Source organism: Haliaeetus albicilla, chromosome 5 (genome assembly GCF_947461875.1).
Source record: "Haliaeetus albicilla chromosome 5, bHalAlb1.1, whole genome shotgun sequence".
Lineage (NCBI taxonomy): Eukaryota > Metazoa > Chordata > Aves > Accipitriformes > Accipitridae > Haliaeetus > Haliaeetus albicilla.
This window is the reverse complement of record NC_091487.1, coordinates 20,571,284-20,590,903: the sequence shown is the minus strand read 5'-3', so window position 1 is coordinate 20,590,903 and position 19,620 is coordinate 20,571,284. Positions and strand designations below refer to the sequence as shown.

The 19,620-nt window shown below is 40.3% G+C and overlaps 1 protein-coding gene across 1 annotated transcript; it reads left to right on the top strand.

Moving 5' to 3' along the window:
* The first annotated feature begins 2,159 nt into the window (after positions 1-2,159).
* GPR65 (G protein-coupled receptor 65) lies at positions 2,160-9,879 on the top strand. Its single transcript, XM_069783702.1, has 2 exons — positions 2,160-2,551; positions 7,517-9,879. The coding sequence occupies exon 2, from the start codon at positions 7,638-7,640 to the stop codon at positions 8,643-8,645; it is 1,008 nt and encodes a 335-aa protein (XP_069639803.1). The 5' UTR covers positions 2,160-2,551; positions 7,517-7,637; the 3' UTR covers positions 8,646-9,879.
* The last annotated feature ends 9,741 nt before the right edge of the window (positions 9,880-19,620 follow it).

Here is a 19,620-nt window from a genome sequence, read left to right as displayed (position 1 = left end):
TATTCTAGCCACTGCTTCTCTTGTCCATGTCATTGAGGGATCTAATGTCTCAGGGATGACATTACCTGACTGACGTTTCCTGTTTATTTCTTTTTTAATAACAATGCCAAACACTCACAAAACATTTTGCACTTTACAGCAATATCAAACATTAACTAATGAACCTGCTCACACCCAAATGAGCTATACGATGTCATTATTACATGCAGAAGGACAGAGTGACTTCCTCAAGGCTACAGTGAGTCAGTGGCAGAGGTAGAATTATGCTCATGGTCCTAATTCACATTAATTCCAGCAGACTGTACAGCTTTGCACACCTGGAAGGTTTGCAAAACCATCATGAATTATTAATCGGTTAATTCTGATAATTTCTTAAATTAATGCATCGATTTATTCCAGGTAGAAAGCTTCAGCTGTGGAATTCAGTCTCTTACTCACTTGGAGCCTAAAAGTGTCAGCTTTCAAAACTTGTATTTCCATCCTATGATGTGCTGAGTGCCTCCCCTTTTCAGCTGGTATAGAAAAACATTCTTAGAATCTGTTTTGGTGGAAAAAAGAGGATATATTGATGGGACTCGGAGGACTTCTATTCTGCATTAGGAATCTTGACCTTGCTTTTTACCTGTTTTTTTCTTTACGCCTTTGTCCATGACCTAAGGACATGTGATCTGGACCCTTTGTAAGCCCAAATATAATCAATAAAATTATTGAGGACTTATTCATTGCTTCTTTTGTAGATAAGATAATTTTCCAGTTAATTCTTTTCTATTTCAATTGTTCCTTCTTGATAGTACTTTCATCTTGGCTGACCCAAAGAACACCTTTTGTTTCAAGATGACTGATATGAGATACTGTGTATGTCCAGATCTCAAAAAAAATCCTGAAAAACTGTGCTGGTTGCGCCAGAAATTAAATTGTTCCATATGGACACAGTCAAGAGTTGCTTTTTGCATATAGCTTTACTTCCAGAATGTATAAAATGCATCATCTCCCCTCTTGCTTCCTTTGATCTTTCAGTCGCACTATCAATTGTTACAGTGAAGAACTGTAGAAATATATCAGCTATGTTTCTTTATTTCTAATAATGATAAGAACTGCTTTTTCTTCAGTGAAGTATAGGAACCCTCAACAGAACAGCAGAACCAGCTCACCAGACGTTGTTCTTAGTAGGTACCATGTTAGGAAAAGGCAGGTGAAAAGTGATAAAACAGGTCTTTGTCTAATGACTTTTCTCTCAGTGAAAATAAAGGTTTGACTGAAATTTATTTTAGAAATTAATCTAACCAAGTGGCTGGAAAGCCTCCCTTTTACCAAACTGGAGGGGACTGTGATACCAGTTCAGGAATGACCACAAGTACAGAATGATTTGATAATTTAGGCTTCATATAACAAGTGCACCAGTAGAAAAACTGTGGGTGAAAAAGTCATGTTCTGGCTGGAAAAGAAGAAGGAACCAAATCTCAGAGGTTAAATACTATAGAGCTGCCTGGTATTGTTCTCAAGGAAGTCAGTATGTCTTATTTTAGAGCTTTTAAATTTACTGTTTCATTTCTCCTTAGCATCTGAATCATCAAACAGGCCAGTTTTTGTGTTACCCAATAGATGTACATTTAAAGTGAAATTGTACCCCGGTTCTTAGAAGTAGAATTTAATCATTCCAAACAGAATTAAAAAAAAAAAAAAACCAGAGCGCACAATAAATTATTCTGATCACAGAGGGAAAAGAGAAACTGTGCTCATGTAACAATTTTCCACCTATCTAATTGAACAGAATTATCTGTTAAAAGAATCACTCCTGTGAAAGCCACAGCCAACCTCAGATTCAGTTAATATAACAATATATAAAGATGCAACCTGTTGCAGTGCATAAAATTCTGTTGTCTTTGTTAACCAGAACTGTTCACAAACTTCCTCCCATCATTAGGCAAACAAAAAAAAACAGTTATACAAATTTTGAAAATAATTCATTCTTTTTGCACAAACTCCTAAAGTTATTGTGATATATTTTTATGGGCTCTTAGGTGGATTCTATTTGATTCTATGATAAATTTGTTGGGAAAGGCAAGTGACAAGTCCTTCAGTCAAAAAAAGACCCTGTGTTTTGAACATATACAAGTAAACACAAATAAATACATATACACTCCACAGTATTTTATTTCTGTGGAGCGGTTTCTCTGCAGAATGTATTGTCCCCTAGATAACAGGTTTGCAATATACTCCACTCATGTAATTAGGCAGTATTTTCATGAAACTTTTACAAACTCACTGAAAGCATTCATAGATTTACCAAGGTTGGTACCATCCTTTGTGTGTACTTCTACGTAACTATGTTGCTTTTTTTCCCATGGATAAGTTTAGATTAACAAGGTATAAAAAAAAGGCAAAAAAAAAAAATTGAGAGACGTGTGAGCTGTTGCCTTATTGGTGTGCCCAAGAGCAGCTTCCTGTTGCTTTATCTGGTGAAGCAGTTTTTCTCCTCAGAAGCAGACACGGGTTACACTACTGATGGCATCACGGTGAAACTGCTACATGGGGACACATGGCTGCCTAGGTAAGTGTTCAAATCCAAGAAGTCAGATACACAACTTATATTCTGGTACAAATTTCAACCTGGCTCTCCTTTAATGTGATGCTGACATCATACAACAAAAAGAAGGGACACAAAAGGGGCTGGAAAAGATTGCTTTGGGAGAAGGAGCATTTTACTCCCAGCACAAGTGAAACGTGAGACAAAAGGGCAAATGACATCAAAAGATTGAATTAGGAAAGACATGCCATCTTGATTTATTGTTGTAATGGTATTGCCATGATCAAAATACCTGTTGGTTAGAAGAGGGGGGAAGGATGGAGAAGAACAGTATTTGAGGGTGAATTTTCAGGATGCTGAGCTGTCCTGTCTTCACTGCAAAAAATGCCTCAGTCCTCACAGGGGTTCCATTAGTTCTTCTATTATTGTTCTTTAATATTTTATGGCACTAACAAGGTACTCAGCACTATTTATATGAATAAACACAATGCTTAAAACTTAGAAAAATAAGCTGTGCTAAAAATAGCTTCTTGGAATACCAAATATCATGTATATGAAAATATTTTGTACAGCATCTTTCTGTATGCGTAGAGGAAAACATGATGCACATAAAGATATAGCAAAATAATACTCACCTGCATGGTCTACATCCTAAAAAAACATAGCTTTTTTTTCTATTTGCTCATGTTAGCAGAATTTTTACGTTCTATAAAACAGTCCGTAGAGTGTATCTCAAAGTTAAAAAGACAGCTCTTTTAGACCTGGGAGTCTCTACAGAATCTAATGGAGACCTGTGAGTGAAATTTAGTGTTGCATGAGGAAAAATGCTGTTCATTTTAAGCAAAAATGTCCGTGTTACTGAAAGGCATATTTCAATTCTCCTGAACTGTGAAGTTTTTCAGAATTCACTTTTGAGATCTGCTTATGAGGAAAAAAGATCCAGCTATGGAAGGTCCTTCTACTTGAGGAAATCAGCTTGGCACTGTAACTTTTTTTGAGAACACAGAGCAATCTACTTTGCTGAAATTGCTTTGAGAGAAAAAAAAAATCAAGAAAACTGCCTGTCCTTCCATCTTATGGCTGATCTACAATAGCACCAGTACAGCAGCTACTGCACTAACTCACACAACATTGTTTTCTTCCCCTGGAACTTATCTAAAAAGCAAAGTACTTGCAAAAACTTACCACATTATAATGAATATTGCTTACAGCAACTTGCCCTATTATGAACATGAATCTGAAATAAAGGGTGAAATGTATCAGTTGCAGATGTTTCTAAAACTGGTGTATATTAGCTAATGGAAGATTATTTTTTTTAATTATTGACTAAACTTTTCTGTTAATAACACCAAATCCTTACAGTCTTCTTCATATTTCCTAATTTCCCAAACTATAGTAGAATTCATTCATCTGAAAAATAAAAAAAAGAATCTTCCATTCTTCCCTTAGAAAGTTGTTTACAGATGAGAGTATGGAATATCATTTTGTATTTGTGCTTATGGATGTATAACTTTATACTTACTGTGTTACTTTCAAAATGTCGTAAATGGAGAGACTGCATAAAGCGCTCTTTGAATCTGAAAAAGGTACTGTAGGAATGCATCGATACAAAACAATATGTAATGAGTACTTTTCTCAAGAAACTTTCACAAGGTTCCTTTACAGGCTTGTTTGCATACATTACTTGAAGCGTAGCATTTGCTAGTCCGTTTCTCTGAATTTTATGTCTGACTTTTTTCAGAGTCTTGTACAGGAGGTTTTTGTAGCAAAATGTCAGAGACAGGGACAATGATAATGATTGAATAATATGGCTAACAGAAAAAATTACTGTTGAGAATTTTTATTTCATTTGAAACACATCCGATACCAAAAGAAGTCTATAAAACAAATCACAGGTCTACAGAATTAGTCACAGTGGGTTTGGACCATGAAAGTCAAACCATTAGACTGTATCATTAAACAGAAATTCCTCAATAGTTTTTTAGAAAAAATTAACAATCAGTGGGAAAAATTAACAAACATTGTGGTTTAGGATGGCTGTAAGCCAGTACCATCCTCCTGGGCAAAACCAGCAGGTGCGCTCAGTAGCTGAGAGAAAACCTGGGAATGCTTCAGATCATGCATTCAGGTTAGACAAATCATTTTGTATTATGTAGTCCTAAGTATCAGAAAAAATCTAAGCAAGGAAGTATGGTATGGACCACTTCCCCTCAGATAAGGTCCCAAGTAACTAACAAAATGTGTTGTAATCAGGGCAAAAGTACTTTCTGCTTTTATGTTTCTGTGCAAGCAACTGCAGCATGCATTGTGATATTCTTCATTTGCTGGCTCTTTGACACACTTCAGTACAGGTCATTAGTACATGCCAGAATGACACACTTCTTGTTATTATTCTCATTAAAAGCATCAATGTGTCATCAAAGCTGGGACATGGATTACCTGGGGAATTTTAGACAGCCTCCAGGGCTTTGTTCATAGAAACTATTGATGATACTGGTTAAAAATAAAAGAAAACCATGGGGTACAGTGGCCTGTGAACATGAAGGACAGAAAAAAATTACCAAGGTGGCAAATTTCATGTGGTCTCAACCCTTTTCTTTGAATCCCATCTTCAGTGTCCCAGCCTGCCATTAGCCAGTCATATCTTAAGATATTAGTTTCTTAAGGCATATGGCAGAAGAGCAAAACAAGGTCTTGCCCAAAGAACATGCGGTTTATTCAGACAAGTGCAATATAAGGACAAGTGTTTTACCTTACGATCAGTGAGGTCAACAGAGCAAAACTTTTAGAAACAATGAGCTAAAAAGAGAAAGCTGAAGAAATAAAGGTGGGTGGTATGAAGAAATTGGCACGTTGGTGTGTGAGTAGATATGAACGAGCTGATAAAGGTAACTGAGAGGAGCTGAGGCGAGTTACATGGAGACAAGTCGGGAGCTTGTAAGGATGATGAGTCTGTAATATAACAAGTCAACTAACAATGGAGAAAGAGTTTGTGGGGGAGGGAGAAGGAATTCCAGTTTCTCAGCCACGTGACTAGTAAACACTGCCTCATACACTTGCTACATTACACACACGCTTCTGAAAGGGCACGTTTCCGTGTTGGACATGAAGAGACCTGTCACAGGAAAAGAGATGCTAAAATGTGATTAGACGAAGAGGTAGGTATTTTATCTGTTACTCATCTGGTCAGTCTGCATACGTTTGCTTTGCTTTTGGTGAGAAGTGGGTCAGCAAAACCCTGGGATCCAATTTCTAGAGCTAGATTTTTAATTCGTGATACTTATCTATACTGGTAAACTTACGATGCCCTATTTACCGGGTGGTTTTAGTAAACCACACTGAAAAGCAGGTATCTTATATTTGTCTTAAATATAGACACTGCATTTTTTTTAGTTAGTCATCATGTAAGCAAAGCTGCTCAATGGACCAATTTGGCAAGTGCTTCTCAAGATTTTCCTTGTCTTTCAAGCTTGTGAATGAATTTAGCTCTAACTGTGAAAAGTTAGCCAACTTGATCAAATAAAGCAGTGGCTGGTAAAATTAAGTATGTGCTTTCTGACTAGTTTTGTCATTGCTCCTTTTTTTTCCTGAGTATGCATGAATATTTTTTTTTATGGAAAAGATCCATATAATAACCTCTCAACAGAGGCAGTAAACCTACTTGGGTTTCTCCAATAAACCCACAACCCTACACACACATACATGCATCAAACCCATAAAAGGCAGAATGAATTTGCCTATAACATGGGAAAATCCCTGCACCCAAGTTATCTCCAGTTTGAGCTATTTCCTATGTAGGAACAGTTGTAGAAGGTGCTATCTTGCAATCTCATTCTACAACCTCTTCACCTCCTCTGCTGGCAGTCTAGGCTCAAACCACGGATGAGTTATCACAGGCAGTCTCTGAAGCAGTTAGTATATTTGGCAGTAGAACTAGACCACAACAAATATTCCCCATTCTCATATTTCCAGAACTTAACAATTAGATCTTTGGAGAAGAGAATTAGTGAGTGTCAGCGCTGTGATACAGTCAGTGAGTACCAGCTGTCTCATAGCTATGGTTGTACACCCTTTCTTACTTAAAGGTCAGGTCATCTAAGTGCTTCTGAGGCTCACGCATGCAACTCGTTCAGTCCAACTGCTTTAGTCAGGGCTGCCATTTTACTTGGTTTTTTTCATGTTGAAGCTTTTGACACCCACAGACCTGGTAGTGCCTAAGATAAGCTTAATTGCTGATGCATGGCAACTGCAATTCTTAGAGGAAAGAAGTGTAAATGAAAAATTGTGAGACACTGTCCACTTCACATGAGTCTAAGTGACACCCTGGCAGATTCTCCTGTGCATGCAGCAATAGCCTGCCAGGTTTCACATGAAGGTTCCTGGGACATGTGGTGAGCTTTGCTGGAATAGCACAGTTGATGGCAAGTTCTTGGGGGATCGTATACAAAGGAGGGGAGGCGAAGCAGGGAAGCGTGAGAATGCAACAAGACAAGAGAGTGATTTGCAATAGGGAGACATATCAGCCACACATTCTCCTCTTCTGAGCAGATCCCAACATCTAGCGGTACCTGAATCCCTGTCTTTCTATCCTTGTCTCTCCATTGACTTAGGGGGAGGAGGTTATTCAGGATAAAAAATCTACCATATTCATATGATCAAAACCTTATTCTGCTCACCAGAATAATAGAAAGTGAACTTCTGATCTCCCTTGACTCCCGCAAGAGACACCTGAGATTGCAGGACCCTACCCCTCTGGACGAGTCTTAACTGCTGATCCTGCTTCTGCTGTAGAAGCTCATCTAACTGACCTTCACCACCTTAGACGTTTGGGTTCCTCTTCCTATGCACTCCTAACTCTAGAAGTGTTTAAAATCTCTGATCGCCTACAAACACAGTTTCTTTCTTCTAAAAAAAAAGACACCCACCAAGAAGCCCATAAAAAAAACCAAAAATGTTGTCATAACTGACATTTTTTCTTTTTGGTAACAGAAGGCTGGAATCTTACCAACCACATCCTGAAGAACTAACAGATGACCACCCATCAGACTGAAGAGGGGTTTTTACTGCATCCAGGCTGGAATTAGCCCAAAGATACTACTCGTGTTGGACGATGAACAACACTGCTAAGTGCCATGATGATCACACCCTGGATAAATATTTGTTTCCATTTGTGTACAGCATTGTGATGATGATCAGTGTTCCCATCAACTGCATATCCCTCTATGCATCTTGCATTCAGGCAAGGAAAAAGAATGAGTTAGCAGTCTACATCTTCAGCCTGTCCCTAGCTGACCTTTTGTACTCTCTGATACTGCCTCTGTGGATTGATTATGCATGGAATGGAGATAACTGGAGGCTCTCTGCCTTGCTTTGTCAGATTTCTGCCTTCCTTATGTATATGAATTTCTACACCAGCACTGCATTCCTTGCTTGCATCTCTCTTGACAGGTACCTGGCATTAGTTCACCCCTTGAAGCTCCAGCACTTGCGCACAAGAAGATTTTCATTGATTGTCAGCCTAATTGTTTGGTTTCTGGAAAGCATCTTGAATTCAGTCATATTGGTGAACAAAGAAGTATTCAATGATCCTTGCAATTTCACTAATCATACGTTATGCTATGATAAATACCCCCTGGAATGGTGGCAGGCATGGATAAATTTATTCCGGATATGCTCAGGGTACCTGGTCCCTTTGCTAATCATTGTGTTTTGCTACTATAAAATCTACCAAGTAGTGAGGTGTAATCAAGCCACAGTAGATGAAGAAAAGAAAAAAGTGAGGAAACTTATTCTGAATATCACAGTTACTTTCATTGTTTGCTTCACTCCTTATCACGTTATATTGCTTATTCGCAGCATCAGAGAACCTTACACCACTGATCTACAGCTTTTGCAGTTGATGTATAAGGTTTACAGAATCACACAGGCCTTAACAAGTTTGAATTGCATTGCCGATCCCATTCTTTACTGCTTTGTGAGTGAAAATGCACGAACAGACATACTGAATTTGCTCAGGTGTTGCTTGTGCCTACGAAAACGTGAGGGAGACCAAGTGAAAGACCATGCTCTGTACAGTTCTCCTACAAAGAACAGTGTGCTGATCACATACAGAACGTGAAATGGACACTGTCGAAAAATGTCTGAGCAAGCACATTCAACACAAAATTGGATGACCTAAAGGGGAAAGAAAGAAAAATTCTTCCCCCAGTCTGTACCTAGGAAATACCCCAGCAGTCACAGATACTAATCTAAGTGAAACCAGTAGCTGGAGCTAATAAGAACTTATTACAGGGTCAATGAAATCAATGGAGTATCAACACGTATCTTTAAATCAGGCATGGTACATAAATCAATGTCAACAAACAAATGCATAGTCAAGAAAGATGACCATGACACACTGACAAAATTACTGACGATCCCCCACAGAACTGCCTCCTGTCACAGTTTATGAGAAGATCCCGCTGCATGTAAATTACCAATTTCTCCATTACAAATTGGAGAAATTTCATTGGTCTCATGAGTTCCTGTTTCTGTCTATTTATACTTTCAATTAATTTCATGTTCCAAGAGGGGAACTTGAGAGGCTGAGGAGGTTGGGCTTGTTCAGCCTGGAGACCACAAGACTTTGGGGGACCTAATGGCAGCCTTGCAATACCTGCAAGGAGGGTATTGGGAAGATGGAGCCAAGCTCTTCACAGAGTGCATACCAGGAGGACAAGAAATCATGTGCATAACTTGAAGCAAAAAGGGTCAGAGTTGGTATAAGGAAAAACTTTGAAACTATGAGGACTGCCAAGCAGTGGAGCAGGTTGCACCAAGATGTTCTGCATGCTCCATCCTGACAGATTTTCAAGATCCAACTAAACAAAGCCCTGAGCAACCTGGTCTGGCCTCATAGCTGAACTTCCTTTGAGCAGAAGGTTGGACTAGAGACTTCCCAAGGTCCCTTCCAACCAGAATTGTCCTGTGATCCTATGAACTGTGTATGTCACTAATCTGCCTGTTGCCCCCCTATCTAAAAAAGTATGTTCCCTTCCCTTCTTTGTTTTAATTTGCTGGATTTTGTTTTGGTTTGGGGGGGAGGGGGGGGTGTCTGTAATACCTTCATATATATTATGAAGGAAAAAGTATGCAAGCAGCAGTGCAAGTTACTTCACCACTGACTCGTTCCTGTGCTGACCTATGTATTTTGCAACAGAATGTGAAACTTCACTGCAGCACTGAAATAAAAGCAGAACCGAGCTTCACTGTAACTTCATGGAAAAAAGAACTCAGTGGTTCATTTCTAGAGCTTTTCACATGCCAGAAAGGTTGGAAAGCTAATTCTGTTTTAATTTATTCCAAATAAAGAATAATGAAAACTAAAACTAAGCAACAAAACTGAGTCAAATTTAACTTGTGCATCAGGGAGTAGTGAGAGCTGGCTGCTCTGCAAGGGACGGGGAGCCAGGAGCTGAGGGTGACAGCCAGGCAGGCTGGGCGACATCCTCACCGAGAAGCCGCGCAGTCCCATGGCAGCCCAGCGAGGCACACAGAGCAGGTCCAATGATGGTAACCAGCGTTGGCCAACAGCTCTGTGATCACCAGACAAACCCATAGTGACGAGGCAGGTCTGAGGTCAAGATTGGAAGCCAAGTCAGGAAGGCAGGGTCAGGATCAGCAAGGTACGAGGCCGGGCACGGCCGCACCATGTCAGCACTGGCCTCTGCAGAGGCAGCCAAACCCCAAGGAGGCAGGAGAAGAGACTGCAGACTCTGTTGGTAAACTTAGAGCCTTGACCCTGTGCAGAGAGCTTAATTTCCACAAAATTTGGCCCTGAGATTTTATACTTTTTAGTAATCCACCAATGCTCATGAAAGCCATAGCTTGGACCAGCTTACATTGGTATGTGTGGATGTTTTTCATAGCATCATTTCCTGTAGTACCTCCCTGCATTTCTGAAGCTCCACTTCAAGATAAAGGAAAACAATGACAAAGGCTGGCCTGTAGGCTGGGCTTCACGAAAAAGCTCAGATAAATTCAGGGTTCTGTCACTTTATGACAATAAAATGTAGGTACCTAATCCCTTAGATTGTTCTGAAATGCTCAGTCTGTGTGTTCAAATCACAACTTTCTGGAGAAATGAGGAAACTTTTAGATGTAGAGAATACAATGTCCTATACTTCAATCATTTGTGTATTTACCTCATTATCCTTACATAGCTAAAAATTTACACTTTTTTCATTCTCTCTCCAAATATGTTTGTCCCAGCTGGACCAAATTTACCATATGAAAGTGAACATCTATGTTCTTTTTAAAATTGCAGTGTTACAGGAGAGGTACTTTTCACTGTGCAGAAACGGCATAGTGAAAAGTGAACGTCTTCATCCAGGCTCCAGTCCATGCTGTGTATCATTGTTATTGACTATTCCACTTAGAATTCCTGATGGCTCTGCAGGCAAAACCAAGTGCAAATTCACAGGAACTCTTCCCAAAGCAAGGATATTCATTACAGAGAAGAGTTTGTACAGTCCAAATGTCTATTTAATGGCAAAAAGAAATGCATACATTCAAATTCCATTTTCCTCACAGACAATGCCTAAAAGCATTAATACAGTGACTCAGTGAGACCATATATTTCCTATCTCGCTTCCCAATCTATACAATAAGAATATGGATAATTAAAAGGGCTGTGATGGTAATTTAATTAATATCCACAGGGTATGAAATGTTAGTGCCAAATGATATTGTTGTCAGCATAATAACAGCAGAGGAAAGATATAGTGCAGCTTTGTAAGTTGGGAACATTTCAGTGAACTGTGGTGGCATAGCTGGTGGAATTTCAGACTTCATTTAATCTGTTTTTGCTAGAATCCTAGCCACAACCTGTGTCACCACATTCATGATGCAGATCATTATTCTCTTCTGATGTAGCTACACACGAGCTTTGCTTTGTTAATGTCGATGGGGTCAGTCCTGACTCACGTGGTTGTAGGATAGCAGAGACTCTTGCCTAGCCTTTCTTTTTTTTTTTTTTTTTTTTTTGAGTCCCTAACACGTCTAACTTCAGAGCCACTGAGAAAGATGAAGGAAAGTGTGAATTTGAGTTACAAGATTAATGTATTCCACTTCCTGTTTCCATTCACGGAGAATGACGCCACTAAAACAATTCTGATTAGTCTAGTGACAATCATCAGCAATGTCACTCTTAATTTAATGCCAGTAAAGAAGGGAGCATTGGGCCATAGTTTAGCCACGTGCCACTTTCCGTATTACTTACCAGTTTCATCAGTGTCACCATCGGTCTAGTTCTCTATTTTCTAAGGTGGTAGAGGAGCAAACTGTTCATTTGCTCCCCGCCTCCACACAGCATAGAGAGGGAACGTGGGTGGGAGCATTAAGCCACTTGGGACCAGCGCGACCACAACGGCAGAAGATCTGCTTGCGCAGAACGAGGCTATGGGGAAGAAAAGCAAAGCGTGGCTCTGAGCTCAGCAGCAGCCAGGGCCAACTGCTGCACCCACAGGTCGGTGCTGCCCATTGCTGGGGTTTTCCTTCTGCGTGAGACGGCAGCTCCCTGTGGTCCCAGGGCCCTGCGAGACAGCAGCTTGCCCCTGGCCAAGGCCGCCTGCTCCGCCACAACTGCAGGGTCCCCGATGGCGCTGATCCAAGGTGGCATCTGATAAGTGATGCTCCGGCGCTGATAAGGGGTAAAAGAGCAAAACACCTGGTGCATATTGTAAAGGTTTTTCTTTTATTGCTGCACCACAATGGCTGCGTTACTGATAAATTGCGAGCCTAGGCTGACGCAGGGAGGTTTTGGCTGCTCAGCTGTGAATTAAAAGTAACCAAGCTATTTCACCTAAATCTTTTCATATCCTGGAAAGACACGGTCTGTTCTGAACTGGGGCTTTGGGAAAACAAATAAACAAACAAACAGAACAACAACAAAAACAAAAACCAAACAGAAAACAGTAAAGAAAAGGCTGTATCAAATGACATGTAAAAACCTGATCCAGGTGAATTACAAAGACACTGCCCCAGATACAGTCAGATCCTCGTCTGTGCCAACCCAGAGGCACTGTCAGTAGAGTGTATCACCTACAACCTCGATCTAGCCTGCGTACAGCAGAGCTAGAACGTGTGTCCCAGAGCATCTCTCACTGAACATCAGAGTGCACACATATATACTAATCACATCACTAACGTGGAATGGGAATGCTAAAATAGTGGGACATGTGAAACACCTGCCAAAAAAGAAAAAAAAGGGAAAGTAGGTCAATCCCTTTTTTGTTCTGTGTTTAAAATTAACTTTGAGTATTTTGGTAATGGGAGTACAGACTTGCAGCTTCTTTAAACGAGGTGTGAGAGAAATTGGGGGAAAAAAAAGATGATGTCTCACAAGAACTGAGGTAGCTCTCAGGAGCTGTTCTCAAAACACTAATTTTAAAGTAAATGTTATTGCTATAGCAACTACTTCATTAAAGATTCAATACCCAGGACAAAAGATTATTTTCTTTTCCATTGTTTTGTTTTCCTAGTAAAGTCAAGATCTGTTGCTGGATGAACAATTGAGATGGTGACAGATTGGGTAAAAGCACACCCAGATACTATACTAGTGTCCAATTATATATAAACATCACATTTAGTTTTATCTTCATTACATATGAAGGTAAAGTAAACAAGATAGGGGTGCAGCTCATGCCTTATCACAGTTTTCTCTATGGCTCTTCAGATCATCTACATGTGGCACATTGCCTTTCAGATGAGTTACTGAAGTTCATTTATCATAAGGAACGACTTTCATGAACTTTTCCCAAGAGCTGGTCCTAATATCCCCAAATTTGTGCCATACTCCATCCCAGCTGAAGCTTTATTTTGATTTCTTGTAGAACCTTGACCTCACCTGTCATTTCTCATTGTTTAAAAGCTTCCTCCCTTTTAACAACAGCTGTGCAAAGTAATGGCTGTTTTTCCGACCCTGCATGAAGAACTACATCCAGGAACAATCTTGTTCCAAATGTCTAGCATTTTAGCACAGAGTTTCTGTATCAATCCCAGCTCTATCTCAGGGATATATTGAGCTATTGGAAAAAATGGTCGCCTCAGTTTCCTTCATCCGATAGCTGGTACCTTAGGAGATGTCACAGCAAGTACTAAATCCAGAAAGCTACAGTCTAAAGGAGAGGTCCATACATTGTCTTCTGTTTCACATACTTCATTATATGTGTGAGGAAACATTGTGAGGAAAATGCAGTTCATCCTGTAAATGCAGTATGGGCAGAATCCCTTAGGCTCACATCCTTAAATGAAATGAACTGATGAGGCATGACCGATGAGATTGTCTTGTCTGAGGAAGTTGCAGAGATTAGCAGCTCCGCTCCAATGGACGCAAAGAAAGAAGGTAGGGTTGGAAAGACAACTCCAGTGAAAATGCATCCTCCGCTCGTATTCCCTTGAACAGACTACTTCTAGATGCCATATGGAAAACTGAGCCACAGCACTACAGCACCCACAGCAGGTCATCCTCCTGGGTCCACAGCTCTTAGAGTCTCTTCCACTTCGGCTTTCTGCAGTCCATCCAGACACACAATAGATGATTACTGGGTGTGAGAGTGAGCAGCCAATGGCCTCAGGACACAGCTCTTCCCCACTGTTTCCCTCTCCTTCCCTTGACACCCCACTGTTCCTACTAGTGTCCTAGTTTGAGGCACCAGGTCTCACATATGACATCTCCAGGGTCTCACAAAGTGGGCTGGCTTATGGCAGCGCATCTTCTGAGGTATCTTTTCACCTTAGGAGACCCAAGGACTCCTGAATGGGAAGGAAGGTAAAAAGCCTTCTTAGAGGGTAAGAGGAACTCTATGCCAAATATCTATGAAGCAATTCCTGAGATCCATTGTATTCTCAGAATGAGGGAATAAATACATGGCTACACCCATCTTTGCTTATCCTCATGAAGTGCAACACAATAAATAATTTTCAGTAAACTAAAGTTTCTGCTCCTCAGAATGCAGCACAGCAGAAAAACCCAGAAAAGGTCAAACTATTGATGACTGCTGATATATTGATGGAAACCTCATGCAGGCGGAAGTCAGGTCTCCTTCCTGGCATGCAGAGGATGAGCACATGTCACTGTCTGGCAGCTCAGTCAGCATACGTGAACCTACTACCGGTTCTGTGTAGTGTAACCAACCTAAGAAAAAGCTTCATACAGAGATGTTATACAGGGAAACAATATTGCATTCAGATTTGTTACAGAGTTAGTGCCAGAATTGTGTGAAATAAAGGATGTAATTTCTTGGACACCTATTTTGACATGATCGGTGCCAGTCTTCCCCATCTTTATGGCTGTTGGAATACAATGCAGTGTCTCAATCCAGTTGACATATCACTATAGGACCTCATAATATAGAAGAAGTAGTAAGATGCTACAGTGTATTCTGAAAGCATTGCCATTGACTCAATGTTTAACCTCACATTGAAATTTGCAGCCGTTGTAATTCCCCGTGTTCTGTTTGAGTAGCACATTTCATCACTAAGTCTAGTGTTTGCACTTAAAGGATGATATTTTTTTGTGGAAAGCAGGAAATAAATTTAGGCAGTGGCATTTAGCCATTGAAAATTAGCACCTTTTAGAAAGGAAAAATTCAGTCCTGAAGTTTTTTTGGATCCCTATTACATCCTTAGTAGGTTCAAAATTTGACTTTAGATAAGCCTGGCATATGCAGTTTCAAAAAGATCTAGAAATATTTATCAGCAGTAAGCACCACAACTCCATCTCTACCAAGGGAAGTCATGGGAAATAACTTCATTTGAGAAAAAAAAACTGATTCTTCCTGTCTCACTGTTATTTATACTAATGGTTTCTTGAGAACTTTTTCATGTGGTTATTTGAAAGTCACAGCTCTTATCCGGAGGTTCTTGTGCATTTTCCCTTACCTTTTCTTGCGTTTTATGTTTATCACTGCACAAAGAGTCTTGACAATGTGAATTTTACATGCCTAAATGTAGGAGGGGGAAAAAAAGGATCCAAAATATAGAATGTTTTAAAAGCCATTATTTTTTCATAAAATCTTAACAGTGATTTACTGTGCATTTTTTTTAAGCTTAACATTCAGTTCATTTCTTCACTGTAACAGGAAGCAACCCACAAAGTGTGTCAGGGTAGAAAAATAGGAAGGTGTAAACTTCAAGAATGATTTGGTAGCTATGAAAAGTTCTGCAGATTACAAATTCCATTCAATCACTCAGGTCAAGCCGAAGGAACCTGCAAAATTGATTTAACTGGAAGTCTTTGCAAAAAAAAAAAGCTAACTTGGTATGTGTATTTTTATCTTTTCTTTGTTGTGCATTCATTTCAATTCATTACAGACATATGACAAGTGAAACCACTTCTGGATACTTCTTTGGTTTTTTAGCCAGTTATGCAGTTTATTTATTTTTAGTCATTCGTTCAGAGAAACCAGGACCAAGAACTCAGAGACCCTTTGAAACACTACCTGTGCAGGAGGCGTAAGACACGCAGTGCAGACATTGAGTCTGGCCCTTCACTCAAGACCCCTGTAAATACACTCCAAAGACATTAAAGTAAGCACCTTAACGATTGCAGCGAGAGGTGGTAGGAATCCCTATGCTTGGGTGCATATTATTTTCTGAAAAATGCCTGCTTTCCTGTCACCTCAGCAAATTCTTTTTTCGTTATATGCTTGATTTGTCCTTGAAAAGTATTATGTAGCATTTTCACTCAAAGAAATGCAGCAAAATATTACATGGAGACGTTTGTCTCAGTTGTATTTACAGCAGACTTTCTGAAATGAGTGAACCGAGAGACTGTCCTCACTAGGTGGCGATTTTGGTCTGTTTAGCCAGGCTTTATAGACGAGCAGAAAAAAAATCCTGGTTTAAAGATGTGTTTCTTGCACAGAAGGGAGTCTGGGAGCAGAGCTGGCCTCTGCGCCCCGAGTCCCGGTGCCGCTGGAGTGAGCCATCATGATCCTTTCAGCCTCTGCCTTGAGCTGCTGCAAGCTGTCAGGCTGCGGGTCATCAGACCCAGGAGCTCAAAACAAAAGGCCTAACACTGAGCCTTGTGAGCTTTCTTCCAGCCTGGATTTATTATCAGCTGCTTTATGCTTACTTTTCTTTGTAAGAACTTTTTTGCTTAATTGTGTCTCCTTTCTTGCCAGTATTTCTTCCACTATAAATATGTACATACATATACAAGAACAGATATCTGTACTGCTAAACAAAGCAGGCTTGTCCAGCCTCTAGCCTGATGAGCCCCTCACTCCCAAACTCATCCCACTAGCCTTATTCTTCTCGTGTCCTAGGCAAACTCTGTTCTTGGGGCTGGCACCAGTTCCACGGTACCACCAGTGCTCAGTGAGAGCTGCTGTAATGCTCCCCTGTGTCTGCCAAAACACCACATTTGATATGTCACACCAGCACACATATGACACATTTCACCAGCAGTTCAAACTCATTCTGCAATTGGTCAGCTCCTCTCCTTAGGCGTTTGTAGTGGATGAGTTCCCAAAGCTACAGCTCTCTTATTGTCAGGTTCCAAGTACATCAGAATACGCTTCGTACTGCTGAATAACCACCCCCCCACCCCACCCCCAAGAGATTCATGCTTTACCTTTTTATTTCTTTGTGGACATTCACTTCCCTGAAGTACAATAAATCATTTTCATCTGCATGTTTTCTTGACGATCAAACCTTTCAGTTGCTCACTAGAGTCATGTTCTTCCACATCACTTCTTCAATGTCTGCGGTATCCAGCTTCACGTTCTGTGCAGCACTGGTTCTTCCCCATTTTCTCCCAGGAGCTTGCATTAGGGTAAGGCTTCTTAGGTGCTTTACGCTCACCATACCTACTTCCCAGGAGAATTAGGCCTGCTCCTCTTGTTAACTCTATTACCAGCTGTTGTGGTTTAACCCCAGCCGGCAGGTCAGCCCCACTCAACCGCTCACTCATTTCCCCCGGTGGGATGGGGGAGAGAATCAGAAGAGTAAAAGTGAGAAAACTCGTGGGTTGAGGTAAAGGCAGTTCAATAAGTAAAGCAGAAGCCCCGCACACAAGCAAAGCAAAACAAGGAATTCATTCACCACTTCCCATCAGCAGGCAGGTGTTCAGCCATCTCCAGGAAAGCAGGGCTCCAGCACGCGTAACGCTTACTTGGGCAGACAAACACCATCATTCCGAATGTCCCCCCTTCCTTCTTCCTCCCATGCTTGAGCACGACGTCATATGGTCTGGAATACCCCTTTGGTCAGTTGGGGTCAGCTGTCCCAGCTGTGTCCCCTCCCAGCTTCTTGTGCACCCCCAGCTACTCGCTGGTGGGGTGGAGTGAGGAGCAGAAAACACCTTCACTTTGTGTAAGCACTGCTCAGCAGTAACGAAAACTTCCCTGAATTATCAGCAGTTTCCAGCACAAATCCAAAACATTGCTCCATACTAGCTACTATGAAGAAAATGAACTCTATCCCAGCCAAAGCCAGTACAAGGGGCCAGTTACAGTTTTAGCTGGTGCTACTACTTTCTTCTCCCTGTAACTACAATCAGTATTCCATTATCCTTTCCTGTATTCATGGTTTTCTTCTTTCTGTGGATTAAGACCAGAACGACCAAATACACAAGCTTCTTTCATTACTCCAGTGACACCTATGAATCTCCTCAACCCTAGAAGTCAAAATACTCATTAATTAGCTAGCTTTTTGAACAATGTTGGTCTTAATTTCAAAGTGATTTATGTGTTTCAGGAAACAGTATGGAATTAATTAAATTCTCAGCAATTATTAACTTTGCTCCTATGTGCTCAGTTTTTATTCTAAGCTATATTATTCATATGACAAAAATGACATTTCAATAATGTGATGCTCCAAATGTCTGCAACTAGAACAAGGAATTAAAGCTAATGAACCCTGCATTGAACCATATGTACTTCCCTTTTTGCCATCAGGACATACTTGGCCACTAAAATGCAAATAATGTCCTGTGGTACACCATCAACTCTCATTTTATTCATTCAGCCATATGTATTTAAATACTAAATTTAACAAAAAAAAATAAAAATTACATGTTAGGTTGTACAAGTCCATCCAATATGAAACATTAGGCTCCTCTTCTTCCTTTTTCTTCTGCCTCCATTTAACTAGCCCTTGACATATATTCCCTTCTTTTATTTTGTCTTTTTCCCAAGTTCATTCTTCTATATTGCTCCACCTGACTCCCTTATATCTCCAGAAGAATATTTATAAAATAATCTTTGCTCACCCCCTCGCATCTTTATTACTAACATAAGCAACCCTGAGCCACTGCACAATACAGGGAAAGGTCATGTTGTTGGGGAAGGAAAAGAAAAAAAACTCACTAGTCATCAGTATGTTGTCTGGGTCAGAAGGGACACATTTACCACAATGACAGCCACAGCAGGATTCAAGAGAATTTTCTCAGAGCTTCAATGAACTCCAGAGCCAACTACCATGAAGTCTGATATACATGTGATTTCAAAATAAACTGATGTTCCTTTTTACTGCAACCTTCTGGGGTTTTTCCCCTTTTGTGTTTTTGCTGTTATTTGGGCTATTTTTGCCCCTGTTAGTTATTTCTCTGAAAAACTTAATATACAACTGAAGTAACTTAGAAAATGTGGTTTTAACATTAAAAGTTTTTATTAGAATAAACGTCAAATCCTTACCATACCCTAGAATACTATGACCATGATCCAAATTCATGCTGAATTTCAAGAAATTACTATAACCAGATAAATGAGCTTTGCTCAGAAAAGTTCAAGTTTAGACATAATACTGACTTGATTGAGTGGTTTCTGAGAAATTTGTGATCCTGTCATGTTTGGGATATCCCTAGGTCTTGAAGCCACCTTGACCTACCTCTAGTTACTTTCAGAGGTGCTTTTTCAGAAAGTGAATGGGTTCATCTCTGAATTTAGGCAGTTTCAGTTAGTAGCAGTTTGGTTACAAGGATTGGCCCAACTGCCTTTCCCCAAAACCTGGCGAGAGCTCTTTGCACTTCTGGTCAGCTTGGCTATTGTCTTTGTAACCACAGTTACTGCTATCAGCAGTGCCGCTGGTGACATCCCACCACACTGCCG

What these genes read in the sequence shown, in the direction of transcription:
- GPR65 (XM_069783702.1), top strand. Translation starts at nt 7,638, where the DNA reads ATGAACAACACTGCTAAGTGCCATGATGATCACACCCTGGATAAATAT.